The following is a 19,743-nucleotide window of genomic DNA, read 5'->3' on the forward strand; positions in this document are numbered from 1 at the left end:
TGCCACAACTGCCCCCTTCCCCATCTTAATGAACGATAACAGAGCTGCCCTGGGAGCCTCTCCGGATGGCTAATCCATACAGCACCTGCCACGGCTGCAAACGTGCAAGGGAGAGTGCTGGGGCCATTAACCTCCTGCCATTTGTTTCTGCTGCTCCTAAAATGGCCATACAAATCCCCAAGACATGCTCCACTCAATACAGATTGATTTCCACTGCCTGCCTTGCACTGAAAAGCAAGGATTACATGGGAGGAACAAAAAGGCTTACGGTTTCTCCTTTTGCTCCATCCTTCCCAGGGAGGCCAGGTGAACCCAGGGACCCCTGTAACACCAACAGAATTATCATCAGCACAATATGAACGCCCCTTGCAAGCGCAAGGACATGAGTAATGCATCACGATAAGAAGGAATGAGGAGAATGATTTCCATGCAAACATTTATTATTTATGGTCTCTGGAGGAGCTGCTGCTGACATTAACACACTAAGGCCAATTAATGAGCTGTTAATGAGGAACTAGGCACTCTTGGCCACTTAACTTGTTTAAGAATAAATTAATATAAAAGCTCTGCAGCTAATTAGACTCGTAACCATTGAGTCATCTTAATATCATCACCCCTCAGCTTCTCTGTCCACCATTCCATTGTCTCAAAAACCTGCTGTTTTGTCACTAAATACTCTTCGTTTTTTAAATTTTTTTACTCCTTGCTTGTACAGTGTCCATCCCAAAGCTCAGAAGCCTCTAGGCACAGCTATAATGCACATAAGTAATGAGCCTAAAAGCAAACAGAAAAGAAGCCTTGAAAAACTCAAGCAGTCCTCAAGAGCTGCCCTGGTCACCCAGAAGTGAGTCTCAGAGCTGTGAACACGCAAAACCATAGAAAACAAAGAAACAGAAAAACCAGGCACCACTTTTTAAATTTTCCTCTGCACCAGGACCAATGGAACTAAACACATTGAGGTTGGCAGCACCACAGCTAACGGGGACTGCAGCAAATGTGGGGAAAAGGCAAGTTTTGCTGCGTGCAGCTGGCAATTTAAAAAATAAATGGAGAATGAAAAGACGATAGACACACAACAGGCAAAGCCAATGCACATGGTGGGGAACTGGCTCAGTGTTTCTCCTTCTAGGCACTGCAGCACTTTAAGTGTATTGTAAAAAAAAAAGGCTCAAATGAGAAAGACATGGGCACTGCAAACCGTCACTCTGGGCTGCGATTATACTGAGCCGGTTTGTTGAGTGTTACTCGGGGACGGATCTTGCCTTGTGTCCTGCTTTCGGCTGGGATAGGGTTAAATGGGTTTTTTTCTTTTCCTAGTAGTTGTTTGGATTTAGGATGAGAAGAATGTTGATAACACACTGATGGTTTAGTTGTTGCTAAGCAGTGCCTACATTAGTCTACAAGGACTTTTCAACTTCCCATGCTCTGCCAGGGGCACAAGAAGCTGGGAGGGGGCACAGCCAGGACAGCTGACCCCAGCTGGCCCAAGGGCTGGCCCAAGGGTAGGTTCAGGCTAGAGGTAAGGAAGAAATTTTTTACAATGAGGGTGGTAAAACACTGGAACAGGTTGCCCAGAGAGGTAGTGGAGGCCCCATCCCTGGGAACATTCAAGGCCAGGTTGGATGGGGCTCTGAGCAACCTGATCTAGTTAGCGGTGTCCCTGCTCACTGCAGGGGGGTTGGACTAGATGGCTTCTAAAGGTCCCTTCCAACCCAAAACATTCTATGATTCTATGATTCTATTCCAGACAATAGGACATCATGCTCGAGGGAAGTTGGCCAGGGGGCAACCAATGCTCAGGAACTGGTGGGGCATTGGTTGGCAGGTGGTGAGCAATTGCATTGTGCATCACTTGTTTTGTATATTCTTTTTTCATCATCATTATTAATTTTCTTTCCTTTTCTGTCCTATTAAATTGTCTTTTTCTCAACCCATGAATTTTTCTTTTTTTTTTTCTTTTTTTTTCCCCCAGATTCTCTCCCCCATCCAACTGGGGACTGGGTGGGAGTGAGTGAATGACTGTGTGGTGTTTAGCTGCCTGCCAGGTTAATCCACAACACCTTGCAATCCTGAACATTTGCTATTTTAAAAGAGGTGGTAAAAGTTTAAATTCCTAAAATCCCTCCTGCAAATGATGTTTGAGGCATTTCCGACAAATGTGTCCGAAGTAAGTACTAGTCAACAGAGCAAGCTTGGGGCAGAATAATTTTTTTTTTTTTTTTTTAAGATGATGACACATAAGTAGCTAACAGCCATCTCAGCCCAAAAATTATTTATGTTAAGTGACATGATAATCTTTGGCCTTCCATGTCTCATACTGAAGAAACACTGGTGTTTCTGTATGTAGAGGTATTAGCACTGAGCTTCTATTCTGTCTCATTCTTCTCTTCTGTTTCAGAGTTTTACAAAGTTTAGACAAAGTTCATGCCCTTGAGACCTCCACACGTTTGTCAAACGTGGCTGAGCATTGTCAATAAGTTTAAAGATATTAAGGTGCACTTTCCCAAAAACCAGTACAGCAGCATAGTCTCCTTTTCTTAGAGCTTTGCTAACATAAAACAAGAAAACACAGAGGTAAAACTAAAGACTTAGAAGAGGGCCTGTGTTCATTAGCCTTCCACAATAGCTTTATAAACTCTTAAACTTTTCACATTGTAATTATTAAAGACTTGGACTTACTTTTTCTCCTTTATCCCCTTTCAGTCCAGGAAAGCCGGGGGGCCCTTCGTCACCCTACAACACCAATGGAGAAAATACCATATGAAATGCCATACCATTCTGTGGTATATTTGTGTATTTTAGACAGTATAGTTATCATCCGATGAGAGTTGAGGCCAATTTCTCCTCCTCGCTGTAACAATGCTGTTCTCAGTCACCTGTAACTTGGCAATATTTGAACAGGTTTGCTTTCAATTTTCCATTCCAGTGTCTTCCTCTGGCTGATCCCTTCCTCCCCTCCCTTTTGTAAATACCATCCAGAACCAGTCTTTTTCCAAGAACAAGATTAGAAACCTATCCTTGTTAAATAAAAGCATTTAAGGCATAGAAACATTTCACTGAGATACTCTCCTGTTGCCATATTTAAAGCACAAGGACTTGACATTTGGCACCTCCAACTTACTGCTACACCAGATTCCCAATAGCATGGAAATTTTTGAAAAAAAACCCCAAAAGTAGGATTTTTTCCCCCTTTATCTGCTCACATTAGGCCAAAATGTAATCTTGGAAGCCACTCCATTTACACCTTATCAATAGGTACTTCTCAAAGTCAACAGCTAACTTCAACAAAGATTCAAAGTAGGTTTCAGCCAGACGTCTGTGAATGGAGCAGGACTATGTCTGCTGTTGTAGGGTCGGTCCTTGGTCATGATCCAGAAGCCTTCCTGTGTCTGTCCTGCATGTTCATGCTCAGACTGATGGCATCTAGGTTCCAGCATTGCTGGGTTTTACAAGAGATGTTGGCATGAGTCCTTTAATGGACTGTTACCAGTGTCTCTTCTGCCTAAAACAGTGGACATCCATACGTGTAAAGCCACTAGCACTGCTTGCAAATGATGTGCCACAAAACAGAACTAAGTGACTGAGAGCTTTTTCCCCATCTGCATTTGTAAAAACCCAATAAAATAGAAGAATCCTGTTGAAAGGGCATTAACATGGCTAAGCAGTTGATGCATGTATTTCTAAGTTGCCTGTATATACTTAAGGACTACCTACATATGCAGGTAAATTCAGGCCAAATTCTGCCACACTCAGTCTTGTACGTGACACTTTTCACCTGCATGAGTAGTCCAGTAGACTTAGATGGATCTATTCCTAGGCAAGGTTCCAGTCATTGTCAGACAGAGTGACAAAATCTGGCCTTATTTATTCATAGGTGTATTTGGCACTTAAAGGTTAGTAAAAGACACTATCTGGAAAGTATCTGTGCTATATATGCAAATTAAAGTCATTAGATACTTTTATAATCACATTTCTTGCTAACTGGAACTTCATGAAGCACTCTGTCTAGAACTTTCAATGCAGCTAGTGGTAAAAATCAGATCTGCTGTATTTGAATGGCTCCCTAATGAGATAGAAATCCCATCAAATAGAAAATGTGATTTTTAAGGAAATCATTTGCTCTAAGAGGTCAATATAACTTGAAAGAACTGCTGTTCCATGGCAAAGTGTGCAGCATAGGTAGGAGAACGATTTGTGTCTTTTCTATGCAAAGTAAAGGAATACAGTTAACTAGTTGTTTCTCTTTACTTTTTTTTTCTTTTTTTTTCTCCATGATGTAGCAACTCCTTGGGACAGCTGAACAAATTAATCCTAGCATCAGTCAATAAGTTTGACACAGTGTGCTCCTAGAGCCATTCATGCTGGACAGGACCTCGAAAGTTTCAAGTCTAATCTCGCACTCAAAGCACCATCAACAGTGAATTCAGACCAGGTTTATCTAATTTGGCATTGAAAACCTCCAACAATAAGGTTACTCCTCTTCCCAGATGCAAATGGTAACTTGCCTCCTAAGCTTTTCCTTTTGCTTTTTTTAATTTTTTATTAACTAAAGCAGTGTGATTTAGTCCTTTCAACTCTTAACAGGTCTCAAGCAGCTGCCTCCAAAGATGTGAAGCCCAGAGCAGATTTGTTGGCCCTCCCAGCCAAGAGGCTGCATGGACATTTACAGGAAAGTGCTGTAGACCCTCTCCCACTTGGTAACCATACATACTAGAGGCAGCTGGTCACCCCAAACTGCCACCCACTGACAAGCTCCAGAGTCACCAAGTGGAGGAGAGGGGCCTCAGGGTTGCACTGTGCTCAGCAATATGTGATCCAGCAAAGCTCACCACTGCCATACATCAGGCAGCCTGGCACAGAGCTGATCCTTCACTGGCAATAAAGCTGGAGAGTTTTAACAGCTTGCAGTGAAAATCTGTGAGTATCCACAAGCTTTACCAGTTCCTCCACAAAAAGAAAACTGTACAGAAGCAACCGAGACTAGTCTAGAGACAGGTTTAACGCCTCCTGGGGAACCACCACTGAAGCCCTCCAAGCTAAAGAATGGAAAGGGCTTCTTCTGCCCCTTTCCCAACTCCCATTAACCCTGACTAGCTGCTTTGTATCCCTCACCAAGCAGAAAAACTTGTCAGGCTATGGGGAAGTTCAGCAGCTGTTTGAAACTCCAAAAGCACAAGAAGAGATTTGTATTCCCTGCGTCAAAACTCTCACGCTCACAAAGTAAACTGCATAACCTACAGGAGTGAGCAGTGAAAGAGAGCAGGAAGCGGAAAAGCCCCGATGCTGCTGTGCTTGCATGGTGCCAAAGTAGCTGTGACAGGCAGGGACGGGAAAGTAACCAACAGCTTGCACCCTTAACTCACAGCCAGCTGCCAAAACCCCCACTGAGGATGCAGCTAACTGGAACGGAGTCCTGTCCCCAGAGCAATCAGAGCAATTTACTTCACTAAGCAACTCTTCTTTTCTTTTTTTTTTTTTTTTTTTTTTTTTAAAAACTACCCAACTTCACGAACCACATTGCAGAACAGTCACCTTTTCTTTTTCCTTTCATTTGCCCATCAGGTATTTTTAATCAGGCAAAATCCCAAGCATTATGCTCAGCTTGCTGCTAAGACCTAGGGAAGTGCTGGTGAACCCCAAAGGTGTCTGTTCCCTCCCCTCAACCTCTCCAGTTAGGTCAGCTGGGTTAGCAAAAGAGCTTGCCTCTCCCTCCAGCACTTGTGGAATGAGGGGCTCTGCCAGCACATCTATCCTGGAAACCACTTTCTAAAGCCAGGGAAAATTGCAATTAGAGAATGACAAAATTGGCTGAAGAAGAAATCACAGGGGCCTGAAAGAACGTTGGTCTTGTGGGGAGATTACAGCTCCAGCAATTAAACTCAAAAAGAAGGCAGCAGATTTTCCAGAGTACTTTCCCCTCCCCAGGCTCATGGGCATGCTGTCCTTTTCCTACTCACCGGAGAGCCAGCCACCAATGTTCAGTTCCATCCTCTGTGCTGCACAGCCAGTGGCCTTTAATTGAACATTTCCACCAAAGTTAGCAAGAGAATAACCACATTCCTTAGCTCACCGCTGACAAAAGAGCCTAGATTTGGCAAGCAGCCATCTGACTGAAAGCAAGCAGTGGACCTTTCTTGCAATATGGCTGTGAAGTGCAATCAGTCACATGGAAGCAAATACTGCCGAGCAAGAGGGCAGGCAGGTAATGCAGGCACTGATGTCATATACTGACACAGACTGTGAGTATACAGAGGTTACCCAGTGCACAGGTACCTACACATTACTACAAATGCCATTTTTCACTTTTCAGTAGTTACTCTATGATTATTTACTTGAATTAGAGCAACGCTTCATTTGTTCCCTGCTTGGGTCACTCTGCTGGACACTATGAATAAATATTAAATTACAGTCACTACGCTCCAAAGCTCAGTTTAAATTGCAAGCAATGTGTAAATATAATAAAGAAATAGCAGAGGCAGAGAGCGCAGGCCAGTGAAATAGCTGCCAAGCAGACATGGTCTGCAAGTGTGCTGGGCTGAAGGATCCAGCCACCACAGTAGGAAAACGAGTAGGCTAAGGCGGCTGGCATCAAGCCCTGGGGAAGAAAAGCTTATGGCATTCTTTGCACCAAGGCCAAACCTGGTTGTGCCACTGAGAGGGATAAAAATAGTACTATATACCCACAGGCTGGCTGCGTTCCCAGCTTCAACACAATGAGATTCTGGTGGTGACATGTAAACCACACGTATCTGTTTATGCCATGCATTTCTACTGCCACCCATCCACTTTATGGATATCTGAACTTGGAAGGCTGTCCTTTTCTGGAAACAGCTGGACCAGAATAGGAAGGTAACAAGGACCAGGCACTGTAGGGAACTGGAAAGAAGCAGCAAAGGCAGAAGAGACTATAGTTCAGGAGGGCAACAGATTACAGTTTCTGAGGCAGCTTCCCTTAGTCTTAGCCTACACCTCCTAGAATAATTTTATGCTGTAGGTGGGGTGGCCTGTTGCTTCCTTGGTCAGTAGTTTTGTGGAAAAAATCTTGAATGTGTAGGTAGTTGTACCTGTGAGGAAGTACATTAACAAATACAGCAGCTTGGCTTAGGAAGTTCCTCAAGCACTGAATACTGCAAGCTCTGAGGATGTAGCGCTAGACAAACCACTCTGAAAACTCCATCTTTCATTCTTCAGAGAATTTATGTACTTTCTGCAAACAAATTAGGAAGGTTTTCAGAGCCATACTAAACCAAAAAGTTTAGGCAGAATTCAGTAAAAAAGACAGAATTTTGAATTTGCTTGTATTTACTTTTTAATGGGAGTGTTCAGAGCCACATTGGATACAGAGCAAGGCCTAAGCACTACTTTTGTCCTTCCTTGGGGGGTCTCAAAGCAGGGCTTACACAGGCACATGGTTTGTCCAGACCCAACGGGCAAAAGGAAGTGCAACATCAGGAGGAAATTCAGAGCACAGGCAACCCTCAGCTGCTGCAGACAGGGTACTGGGGTGACAAAGCCACTGGGGTGGCTTCAGGCATATCTGCCATTAAAAATACAGAGGTGAGCTGGGGAAGTATAGACACACCCAGATAGGTTCCTTTATTAGCTTGTGTACATGAGCAGGGTTATCCCATTTCTACATTTGAGCAAGGATGTCTTCCTGTTACACCACTGTCACATAGATTTACCAGATCACGCCAGCTCTAGGTTAGTGATCCTCCATGGTCATGAAGGTCAGGTTTGATTTTTTTTAAGCTTCCATTACATGCTCACCATATGCACATATAGCTTAATTTGTTGCATATCATCTAACGATTCACCTCACTTGGGTTATATTGAGCCTCACTACCCCACAGAATTGCCTGAAGATTATGTACAGAGCCTGCAACCAAATTATATCTACATCCCATGTAGATCCTCAGATGGCTGAATGGAGATAACTATGAAATTAAAAAGCAGACAACCTAATTGCTAGATGACGTTTCCTCAGATTGGGAACAACTAATACAGGGATTTTGCCATATCCAGCCTCATAGCAGAGACCTAAAATGGAGGAGAAAGGGATCTGTAGGTATACGGAAAGATGCAGAGCTAGAACAATTCAGTATTACCTGATCCTATAGAGACATCAAAAGCATGCAAAGGAATAATCCCTCAGTGATGTTTTTAAGCAATCTACTCAAGTTCAACTGCTGTTCTGTCCTCCACTTGCAGCTCCTCAAGCAGCTGCCAAGTTTTCAAATATTTCTTCCAACTCGAGAACAGCTGTGGCCTATAATCACATATTTTATTTCAAACTCCGGGTTGTGGCCTACGTTAATAGAAATGAGAGCAAACTAAACAAGAAAATAATGGGAAAAAAATCAGTCCAAAACACATGGTTAGATTCTCATTTGCCTGTTAAAATTGAGTAAATCACTGAACGTTTCCTTCAGCTTACAGAGCAGATGACAGAAGATAGATCATTCTAAGGTCAATTCTATAAATTTTCTTTATTCTCTCTTCCAAAGTGGTCTACATCTAACATAAAAGTACCACTTTCCCAATCCTAAAATGAAATAAAAAATTCTAATCCTGTCATAAATGTCAATAAAGGTGTTATTGGGAGACCTTCAAAAATCTGCCAAGCAGAACCCCATGAATCACGCACTCAGCATATTGACATCTGCGCAAACTGGGGGATCTATATGCAAGGTAGGAGACAAAATAGCAAGAGCTGGAGAGAAACAGAGCAAAATGAGCAAGATGAAATGGAAACAGAAACATAATTGAACTGTGCAGTGTTAGCACTTCACCATTAACACACCCTTGTCTCCTTTGTTAATTAACTTCACAGCATCCCTGTGAAATCAGAAGGAAGTTATAGCGACTGTAATATTGCTTTCACCTCACGAAGGTGATGAGCCAGAGGTACAACTGAGCAGAAGACATATGGAAGGCCACAGAGTCTGGGACAAAGATAGAAACTCACTCCAGATTTCCTGTGTCCTAGGTCAGCACCCTAACCATAAGTTTATTCTTTCTCTCTCCTGGCTTTTGGTCTGCACTTAACTTGGCAACTTGATATTCACAAAGAATAAACTAGAAGACCATGGGTAAGTGGCCTACTCTGCTGATCCATGGTTACATACTAAACTGGTTTCACTGCAACAGGCTGCCAAGGGGGGCTGTGGAGTCTCCTTCTCTGGAGATATTCAAAGCCCGCCTGGATGAAGTCCTGTGTAACATGCTCTATGTGAACCTGTTTTAGCAGGAGGTTTGGACTGGATGTCCCTTCCAACTCTTGCTATTCTGTGATTCTGTGTGATTTTGTGAAGGAGGACAGAAGGCATGTCGCGAGTTGAATGTGGTCTTCAGGTTGAAATGTTTGAGACCGCATGGTCTGGAGGGATGTAATATCTTTCTTTTCTAGGTTTTTCCGTTCAGGAGCCACCAACTTGAGGAGGCTGAAATAAAAGATTTCACAACTTTGCCTCCAGCAGCCATAAAAAATAAATATTTTCTTGAAAAATATTGTACATTTTGGGCTTTTTTTTTTTTTTTTTAGAGTGGTGAGGCAAAGATGATCTGCAGATCAATTGAGAGGCAAAGCTGCAGTGGATATATGTCACCCAGCTCCATTTTCAAAAACTGCTGACCAGACAGGCAGCACAAATGACTGCCATTCTCCAACTCATAGATGCAGGATTCTATTAGCTTAATGATGCTAAAGCCCTATTAATATCTTGGCAAATTTGACACCAAAACTGGCATTATCTTCTGCTTCCACAAGAAATAAGACATTCATCTCAACTTGGGAGTTCACTTTATTCCATTCTAAGAAACTAAGGAAATCTTCTCTGCTGGGACTCTGTTTTATATTCTGATTTAATAAACAGAAAGGTCAAGTGGACATGATACACAGGGGTCAGTAGAACTCACATGTTTGGCTAGTCTATCAAGAAACCCAGTCCAGTATGCAGACAGATAGTTAAATAATAGTTATGGGCATTTTTTGTACTTCAAACATACAAAAAGTTTTATTTAATGCATTCCATAGAAGTCAGTTGTCCCCAAAAGGTACTTCCCCAGGATAAATTCAGGAGATCTTGTCTTTCAAGGACTCTTGAACCTTATCATGTACATCATGGACCCTACCATGAGATCAGAAGGGTCCTTCTGACCCTTCATCATATGATCCTATTCATTGTTCTTCTGGGAAGAGCAGGTGCATCGTTTTTCAGGGATACCAACAGATGTCTTTCTCTGAAGAAACCTGATAGTCCATGAGTCCATTTTTTGCATGAAAACAGGTGAAACAACAGCTGTGTTGCAGTTAATTTGACACATGGTCACCCATAAACTTGGCACTGCAGGAGAGAAGAAGCTTACTGACGTAAAGAGCTATACCCTCATTAAGGTCACTGTAGAGTTCAGTATAGTCTGGAAATGTCCTAAAGACTTCAAAGTTGTCATTGACATCCAAGATCCTGTTCATTAGCTTCATATTAGCGGCATCCCCACCACAACATTCCTTCGCTCACTAATTAAGTAATTAATGCTGAAAGACTGGGGTGGTGAGACACCTTTGACAACTATTGAACTGCTGGTTCATCGATAATCAGGACTGCCCCAAGTGGAGTACTTACTTGAAGAAAGCATCTACCTCTGCAATAGAGCGAGCAGAGGGGAGTACAAGGGGAAGCTGTTGTGTTTGAAATACTTTTGTTCCATGGCTAGAAGAGTTGCTCAATCAACTGCTGAAATGTTCAAATTAAGAAACAGCCAAATGGTTTGCAGACCTATTTATGATTGAACACACTGAATAAGAGCTGGGTTATAACTGGAATCTGTTGGTACCACAATCCTTCTACACAGATGAATAACCTGAGAAATAAACTGGACTACAATGGCTTGGATTCCCAGCAGCAAAAGCAGTAGTTCCTGAAATTCCACTTTTTCTTGTTTGCATGGCTGGGGCAAGAGGGTCCTCAATTAAAGATTTGTCACATACTTTGAAACGTGAAAAACAACAGCTCTGCTCTGAAAACTTCCTTGTCTCAAAGTACAAGTTGATGTTCCTTGCTGGCATCTGCCACTGCTCAGGACCAAACAGCTTGCCAAGTGCTAGAGGGGAACCATTCACTGAAGTAGAAAAACAACTCAGTCATATATCATGACATTGATTAATTTATGTCCTTACATCTATAAATAGCACACAGAAAAGAGTTCTGGTCTTGTGGATGATTTGCCACGTACTGGTTGATGTTTTGCCTTGCGAGAAAAATCTATTAATTCTTTCTGTTCTGCTCCTGGGAAGTTCCTGATCCTTTAGATCTCCCCTCAAAAATTTCAGTAGCTCTTAGAAGAGCACACTAGGGCAGAGGAGTACTGTGTCAGAGCACTGGAAAGTCCAGTGCCGATCTGCTCTTAAGCATCTGCTGCTACTGATATTCCATATTCACCCCTTAGACTTTATTCTGGCACCGCACTCACTGAAATACGTAGAAAGCTTTTACTCAAGATTAACCACATCATCTAGTCCATGATTTCTCCCATCCTGGCAAGGCCCATTCCTTTCAATCTCTCCCTGCTGGTTAAATTTGCAAAATCACTGGTCATTCTTCTCATTGCTCTCTGCAATAAGCAACATCTCTCCACATCTCTCTTTAAATGTCACACCCAAACTGGACACAGTATCCTGCCTTAAGTCTTATCACCACCTACTTACAACTTGCAGTGATACGCCTCTGTTAACTGCCAAACCTACCTGAGGCTGCTCAGTCAAGCCTTTGAAAAAATTATAAATTTTAAATTTTTGTCCAACCAGACATATTTGCTCATGAAGTGACACTGCTCCATAGGTCTTTTTCATCTCAGAGTGCGTTACAAAGGTCACGATCGTTCTTCTCATTTTACTTGAACACTGAGGTACAAGAAGGGGAAAAGCTAAGGCTGAGATCCCCTATGGATAGAGAGCCAGAAATACAAACTGAGTCTCCGGAGACCCAAACATGTTCACAACACCAAATGCATCAGATTGTCTTGAAATAACAACCACTATCTGCACTATCCATGCACTGTTTCACCAGGAAAATAAACATCTGTCATGAAAAACCCACGTTTTCCTTATCTGGCACTTGCTGCTATGTGCATGTTCATTACCCAGCAGGGTCTGAGACACAAATCACCATCTTTCTGTCAAAGCCAGAGAAAATAGGCCTTGTGGACTTTGGGAGGCATAAAATCTCTAGGTAGTGCTCAAGAAAAAGGGGGAGAGATGCAAAAGGGGAAGTTAAAGATGCTCAGGGTTGTATTCAGGGCAAGTAAAGAACAGTATGAAACAGGGTACTGCCATGGTCTCACCTGCACCTTCAGAGCGACCATGAACAAGGCACCTGCACCTTCTCAGCCATGAACAAGGAAACTCAGCCTGGCAACAGCTTTGATCAGTGGAAAGGGAAAAATCTGGCTGCTTAACTAGATAGGTGTGAAAATCTGTAGCAGGGAGAGGGGCAGGGAACACTTAAGATGCCTTTGATAGACTGGGCCTTTGATAGACTGGTGATGGCAACTTCTTTCATGTAATGCTTCAGCTCTCTGTGATTCGTTAGGCTACTAGATCCACTTCAGAGTGTATGCTCCAGACTGCTAGGAAAACTTTTTTATCTTCCACCTAACAGGCAGCTAATCCATACATATCTACTGCAATATTGCCCTCAGGAGCATCCCGCATTTGAACAACAGTTATCAAGGATAGAATCAAGGCAATCTGGTGTCATCTCCCCCCCCTCCCAGCTCTTCTATCAGAAGCACAAAGTTGGCAAATCTTTCTCACGTGCTTCTTTTCCACACTGCCAGTGGGTCTGGGCAGAGAAACCCTCTAAAGAAACAAGTGCTGGAGACTTTGCAAACTTCTGGTTGCCAGTAGATGTCATTATACACCAGCAATGTACTTGCCAGCCAGGGGCCAATGCTGAGAAGAAAGAAATGTTTTCTAAGTCATAAACTAAGGAAAAAAAAACCCCAAGTTACTAGTATTCTTGCACTGCTGAGAATTAAGCTGTCACGATGCACAATTAGTATGTGATCTGGCTCCGAGTTGTTTATTAGAATCTGCAGCTGTTATTCTGGGTCACAGAAATCCACAGAATTTATCTAAAACCCTCTAACTATTGTTAAGAAAAAGGACTCCATCAAACCACGGTTATTTAGCTGTGCAGAATATACTTTAACGACAGTTAAGAGGACTCAAAAATACTCAATATGCAGACTGAAATTGGCCGCATACACAAGAGGATTCAGAGCATACTCAGAGTAGTAAGGCAGATACCAACATTAATACACCTCACCTTTTAATCTGAATATTCAGAAAAGAAATCACAAATCTGAACAACTCCGGTGAGCTTCATGACAGCCTTATAACGTAGATGAGGTGTTATTATACAGATGTTTAAGTGCTGGACTGAGAGGTTAAGTGTTGAGTGACCTTAACCAGATGAAGTCAGTAGCTAAGAATGGTTCCCAAGAGAGATGATTCCCAGCACAAAAAATAATAAGAAAAAAACCTGCAGATATTGCACTTTCACTTTTCATTACCAGGTCAGTCTGAGCTATGCTCACATTATTTTTTATTCTGCAATAAAGTAAGAAGATCTGAGTGGTAAGAACCAAACCCCGAGGAAGCAATGTTTCCACAGCCACTGTCTCCAAGGAGCACCAATTACTTAGGGCAGTTGGGGGTTTGTTTGGTTTTCAGACTTCAAATTCAATAGTATCTCTAAACTTGGAGATGTTTTCCCATCTTGTTATTGTCAAGATGTGCTCCCTGCAAGGGTACTGCCCACCGACCTGGATGCTGATGCTCAAAGGCTCCTGCTGCTTCCTTAGGCTCTCCGAGTTACCCTTCAGCTCACCAGCCCCGGGTAAACTGGGTGGCATTTAAGAGTTTTGGGGCTTGAATGACAATGTCTGAAAACTACAGCAGCCCAAACAAGGTTTGTAACCTCTCATGAGCTCCTTCACTGCACCGGGCTCAAGGTTTTAGCAGTGGAAAGGACACACACATTACCTCTTGGAGAGATAATTCGTTTTATTTGGAAGTTGCAGGAATAAGGTCTAATACTTGTTTTGTGCGAGCTCAGGCTCCACACCATGTAAGTGTTCAGAGAGCTCATCGTGCTTCTAGAAATTCAGATTGTTGTTCCCCTTCCTTTGTATTGAAGCTGGTTTTAAGCTCCCATATTTGGCCCTTGCTTGAACTACAATGCACTCTGCTAATCCTGACCCTGACTTGCAGAATCACTTTCCTGACATGGTCTTAAGACTTGCTTCATCAACCATGGACCAGTCTGTGATCCACACTCTTGGCTGAAGCTGGCTACCATCTCTAACTCATCCTGCTCCCTTTCTGGGATGCTATGGGATAAGTCCTGGCTGGTGAAGTCCCTGTCCTGCCAGTCACGGTATTGCTCCCAGCTCCAACTCCCTTAGGGCACAGCTGGTCTCTGCTGCACCCTGACACTCAGGGACCTGCCTTCAAACATTAGTATAATATTATTATTATAATTACTATAGCTCTGTGTGTCTAAAATACCACTTCCAGCCTGAGCCTTACTTGCAATCAAGTCACACGCACAACCCTTCTAGACGCAAAACGCATCGCTTAAAAATACCCAAGCAAAAGCTCTCCTTTGCCATCAAACCAGCACGCCGTATCAGACTCCAGCTATGTCTGCGGCACCTCGTGCAGGCAGAACTGCACTTGTTTTCTTGTGCCCCAAGTTACTGGACGCCAGCCAGCCCCTACCCAGAGGCACTGCGCTTGTGCTAATTCGGTAAGCCCTTCTGACCACACATCGCCGGGGTAAAAAAGTTACATGGCTTTCAGGTCAGACCTTTCTTATACTTGGCTGCCTCAGGGCATATGCAGAGAGCACAGGGCGCTGTGTGGATAGACTGTATCTAACAGGGTAGATTTCCACAGCTTTTCCAGAAGCCCTAAAAATGGCAATAACTCCAATTTGGAAGACAAGAGAGGGAAGGGGAAGCAAGGCCTTTGTCTAAAGGATCTAGCAGGCAAGATACACAAAGCCTGGAGGGGAAGAGGTTCTCCAGCTTCATTTTATGGGAACAAAGACTATCTGCTTTACCCGAGGTCAGCAAATCTGTTGGAGCCAAGTTTTAAGCCTGGGTCTTCTGCAGCCTAGCCCAGAGCCCTAACTATCTGCCTGCTTTTCTTTTCTATGCTTGGTCTTGCAGTCACTGCATCTTTAATAAGCCAAGCCACTTCAGAGGTTTTATTCTCATTAGAAACCCTATAATAATCCTTCTGAAGTTTTATCAGAGCAAGTTATTACCATGAAAGAAAACATTGGTAGGAGAATATAGACTTAATCTACTAAAGTTGTTTCTCATATTCATTGCTGCATATGTGATTATTAGCATGAAGAGAAACAGATAAAGCACAAAGGGAAAGCTTAGATACTCTTGGAAACACATTAGTGAGGGAAGTCCCAGTGTAAACCATAATGAAACCTTCGCCCACCACCTCTGCAAAAGGTGGGTGCTCCCGGTTAGAGCTTTCTCCTCTGACAGATTAGTTTCCTGTGGAAAATCACGGTAGTGATCACTTGACTCAATTGTTTCATGACACCTTTCTGGTGTTTCCTACTTGTCTTCAACAGCTATAGACAGTGTTGGCCCAAGCCCTGAGTGGACTATGGAAACTTCTGTCCCCCTCTGGGCAATGAGGGTGTTAGGAATATTCAAGAGTTGTACAAAAGTCTAAGAATAGCTGCCAGGAATCAGGCCAAAGGTCTAGCTGGCTCCTATCCCATCTGCCACAGTGGCCTTATGGGAGACTTCTCCAGCCTATTGTCCTGCTATCACTGATTATGGTTTGCAGAGACTCGCTGATGTCCTGATGCAGAGATCATGCCTTTGTACTAACTAGATGCTTACAGATGTCTCTAATTAACTCATACACACTTTTTAAGCACACAAAATTTTAACCTCCAGAGCAGACTGCAGAGGAGCTCCAATACCTACTGTATGAAAAACAGCTTCATTCTGTTCATTTTAATTTTGCCATCAGCTAGTTTTGTTTGCTTCCCCCTAGGTTTTACAACAGAAGAAACAGTGAAAAATGATTTCTTACCAATACCTCCATACCACTCAAGGTTTGACAGATTCTCATCATATCCTCTCTAAAGTCATCGCTTTTCCAAGCACCTTCCCACCTGCAGAGCCTTCTCACTACTGTTGGCCTTTAGGGTGCTAGAAGGGTGGCTCAGCACCATTGCATAATACTCTGTACTTTGAAGACAAGGACGTAAGTTTTTGAAAGCCTCTAAGTTAAACTTTGTATGGAGGCATTAGAAGGGCAGGCTGGCTCATGGTGTGGATGGCTGTGCCCCAGGAATGCAGACTTCATACTCTGCAGAACTTCTCTTGTCAAACATGATTTCCCTGACTTTGATCAAGAGTCACTGAAACCCCATCTTGCTTGAATCCTCCTCAAAAATGCTCTACAGCTGTTCTTTCTGCCCTCACTCCTCTCCTGCACCCACTCCTCTTGGATCAACAAACAGAGGTTTGAAGATTTGAGTTATAACCCTTGCAAGAGCAGGCCATCTAGGCTAGCAAATATCCATTTTAATAACCTATAGAGTAAAGCCAAAACATTGCCTTTCATGGTGATCGTGTTATAGAATTGGATGTTTGCCTATGTATAAAAATCAGTTCGATAACATAAATGTGTGCAAAACAAATGAACGAACACACAGCAAAGGGGCACACCTTTATGAGCGGAAATACAACAGACTATATCTAATGCCACAGGGATTAAACACTCCAAGGGCTGAAAGATGACAGTCAACAGTGGAAATTTAAGACCCAATACAGAGCAGTGGCAGTTGAATCACACCTAACCACTTGAGAGCAGTTTATATGAGCACCTGTAGATGCATTATGTTATTTTCTTTTTTTTTTTTATATCTGTGTACAATTACTTGGTCCACACATGCATGTTTCTGCACATAAAAAGCATCCTCTACCAGGCTGAGATATTTAGGCCTGGCAGAATGTGCTGGGCTTGAGCCATCACAGTGAACATCCTGGTTTGCAAAGTCACACAAGACCTCACGTCAACATGAATTAGGTTTTTAGCCACAGCTGCTATTATCTTTTGGTTTACCACTAACGATGTGCTTGGCCTGTTATGTATTCTAATACAAGTATCATTTTGGCTTTAACTTAGTGATATAACTGAGGTAATGGCCTGGACAAGCAAGGCCAGTGCCTCTGCTGTCCCCCTGGAAAAGCACAGGATTTGCCCTCCAACAAATACCTCAGACCTCACGTAATTGTCCTACGTATGATACTTGGCAAAGGATGATCTGGCAGGTGTTCGGCACTAGCACAGCTGACGAGCAATACTATAATAAGGGGATGCTTCTAATCTTGTCATCTCAGTCTTTTAAAAGGTGAGATGAATTTATTCTACCAACACTCTAGGATGTGAGGCTTGTGCTTCTAAAGGAGCCCACAGCACATGCACAGAGACAATTGCACAGACTGCAGCTGAAGTCTAGCATAGCATCTCTGGTTCAGCTTCCTAGCACCGGCCCATACCCATAAAAACCAAGGAAACATAAAGCTGCCACAGCCTGAGTGAAAAACAAGAACCCACGCTCACGCAGCCATTGCAGCGCAGCAGGCAAACAGAGAGGAGCCATGCGAATCCTCTCCTTCCAGGTGTCCTCCTATCTCAGAAGGGTTTCAGTTTCATAGGCTCTCCTCTTTTTTTCAAGAGTATAGATGGCAACTGGCATTGCAGGCACTTGCATCCTGGCTCCCTGTGCTTCTGGCTACTTCCCTCTCGTAGGCACTTCTTCTGACGCCAAGACACAGACGCGGCACTCTGCTCCTACGTGTAATAGTGATCGATCGTATGCACACCACCTGCATGGCTGATCCCCCCGCTTACAGTCCTACTGCTTTCTGCTGCTGAAGGCTCACCTTTGCACCTCAAGGCTGACCCTGAAGATGATCTTCTGTGTTCAGGAAAGGTTACATACACAAACACATTGCTGAGGGGAGCAGCTCCAGTGCTCGCACAATCAGCAATGGAGCAGCCTAGTGTGGGGCACAGGGCAGGTTTCCTGAACAGGGGGAACCTGAGAGGAGCAGACAGACCCACCAAGAGCCTTCAGTTTGTGTGACAGCAGCTGAAGAGACCTGGGCAGGGCCAGGAGCAATGGTGGCCAAGCGTCCACACATGTAAAAGAACCCCCTGGGGAGCGCTAGTGACAGGTCATGCAGCAGGGCGTGCAGGAAGGGCACAGAAGCTCTGCCAGCTGTGGTTGGGTTTGGATTTCAGCAAAGCCTTTGACACTCTCTCTCACAGCATCCCTCTGGACAAAGTGTCCAGCACACAGCTAGAAAGCCCATAATCATTGGGTGAGCAACTGGCTGATGTGAGGGGCTCAAAGAGTTATAGGAAATGGGGTTACATCGGGCTGGCAGTTAATCACCAGTGGGGTTCCCCAGGGCTCAATTTTGGGGCCAGTGCTCTTAGATGTTTTTCTAAATGATCTGGATGCAGGAATCAAATGTACATTAAGTAAGTTTGCTGGTGATTCTAAACTAGGAGGAGCTGTGGACTCCCTCGAGGGTAAAGAGGCCTTACAGAGAGATCTAGATAGACTAGAGAGCTGGGAAGTCACCAACTGTATGAAATTTAACAAGAGCAAGTGCAGGATTCTCCACCTGGGATGGGGTAATCCTGGTTATATGTACAAATTGGGGGACAAGAGGCTGGAAAGCAGACCCACGGAAAGGGTGTTCGGGTTGATGGCAAGTTGAATATGAGTCAACAGTGTGCCCTGGTGGCCAAGGGCCAACTGTGTCCTGGGGTGCATCAAGCACAACATAGGTAGGTGGTTGAGGGAGGCGATTGTCTCACTCCACACTGCACTGGTGTGGCCCCACCTCGAGTATGGTGTGCAGTGTTGGGCACCTCAAGATGAAAAGGACATTAAACTATTAGAGGGTGTCCAGATGAGGGTAACCAAGATGCTGAAAGGTCTCAAGGGCAATGGAGGAGTCACAGAGGTGACTTGGCTTGTTCAGCTTGGAGAAGAGAAGGCTGAGGGGTGACCTCATCTCAGTCTACACCTTCCTCAAGGGGGAGGGGGAGGTGCTGACCTCCTCTCTCTGGTGATCAGCGACAAGACACAAGGAAACGGGCTGAAGTTGCATTAGGGGAAGTTCAGATTGGACATTAGGAAAAGGTCCTTCATGGAGACAGTGGTTGGCCACTGGAACAGGCTCTCTAGGGAAGTGGTCACGGCACCAAGCCTGTTGGAGTTCAAGAAGCATCTAGACAATGCTCTTAGTCATATGGTTTAGTTTTAGGTAGTCCTGTGAGGAGCAGGCAGGTGGACTCGATGATCCTTATGGTTCCCTTCCAACTTGAGATGTTCTATATCCCCAGGCTCCCTTTTTAATCAAGCTAGCAATGTACAACTGATACATCTTTTATCTCCACCAGCAACAGCACTGACACTCAGCCATTGGGCAGACATGGGGTACAAACACACCAGGAAGCAAATACACTTCCCTCCACAGATGAGGACAGGCTGTCTCAGCTTGCGTGAGTACCAAATAAACAAAACAAGCTGGCCATAAACACAGGGATCTCTGTGCCTACACATTCATTTGGGACAGTCAGTGTTCCCAATCAAAGAAGTTCTGCACATGTTG

The 19,743-nt window shown here is 43.8% G+C and overlaps 1 protein-coding gene across 1 annotated transcript in view; it reads right to left on the reverse strand.

The window, feature by feature from the left end:
• The window catches only part of COL22A1 (collagen type XXII alpha 1 chain), a 221,056-nt gene that overhangs the window by 113,297 nt on the left and 88,016 nt on the right, over positions 1-19,743 (reverse strand). Inside the window, exon 12 of the mRNA XM_009637043.2 lies at positions 269-322. Coding sequence (XP_009635338.1) covers positions 269-322 — 54 coding nt within the window. The remainder of the gene's footprint in view (positions 1-268; positions 323-19,743) is intronic.

Source organism: Egretta garzetta, unplaced genomic scaffold (genome assembly GCF_000687185.1).
Source record: "Egretta garzetta isolate BGI_Z169 unplaced genomic scaffold, ASM68718v1 scaffold74, whole genome shotgun sequence".
NCBI lineage: Eukaryota > Metazoa > Chordata > Aves > Pelecaniformes > Ardeidae > Egretta > Egretta garzetta.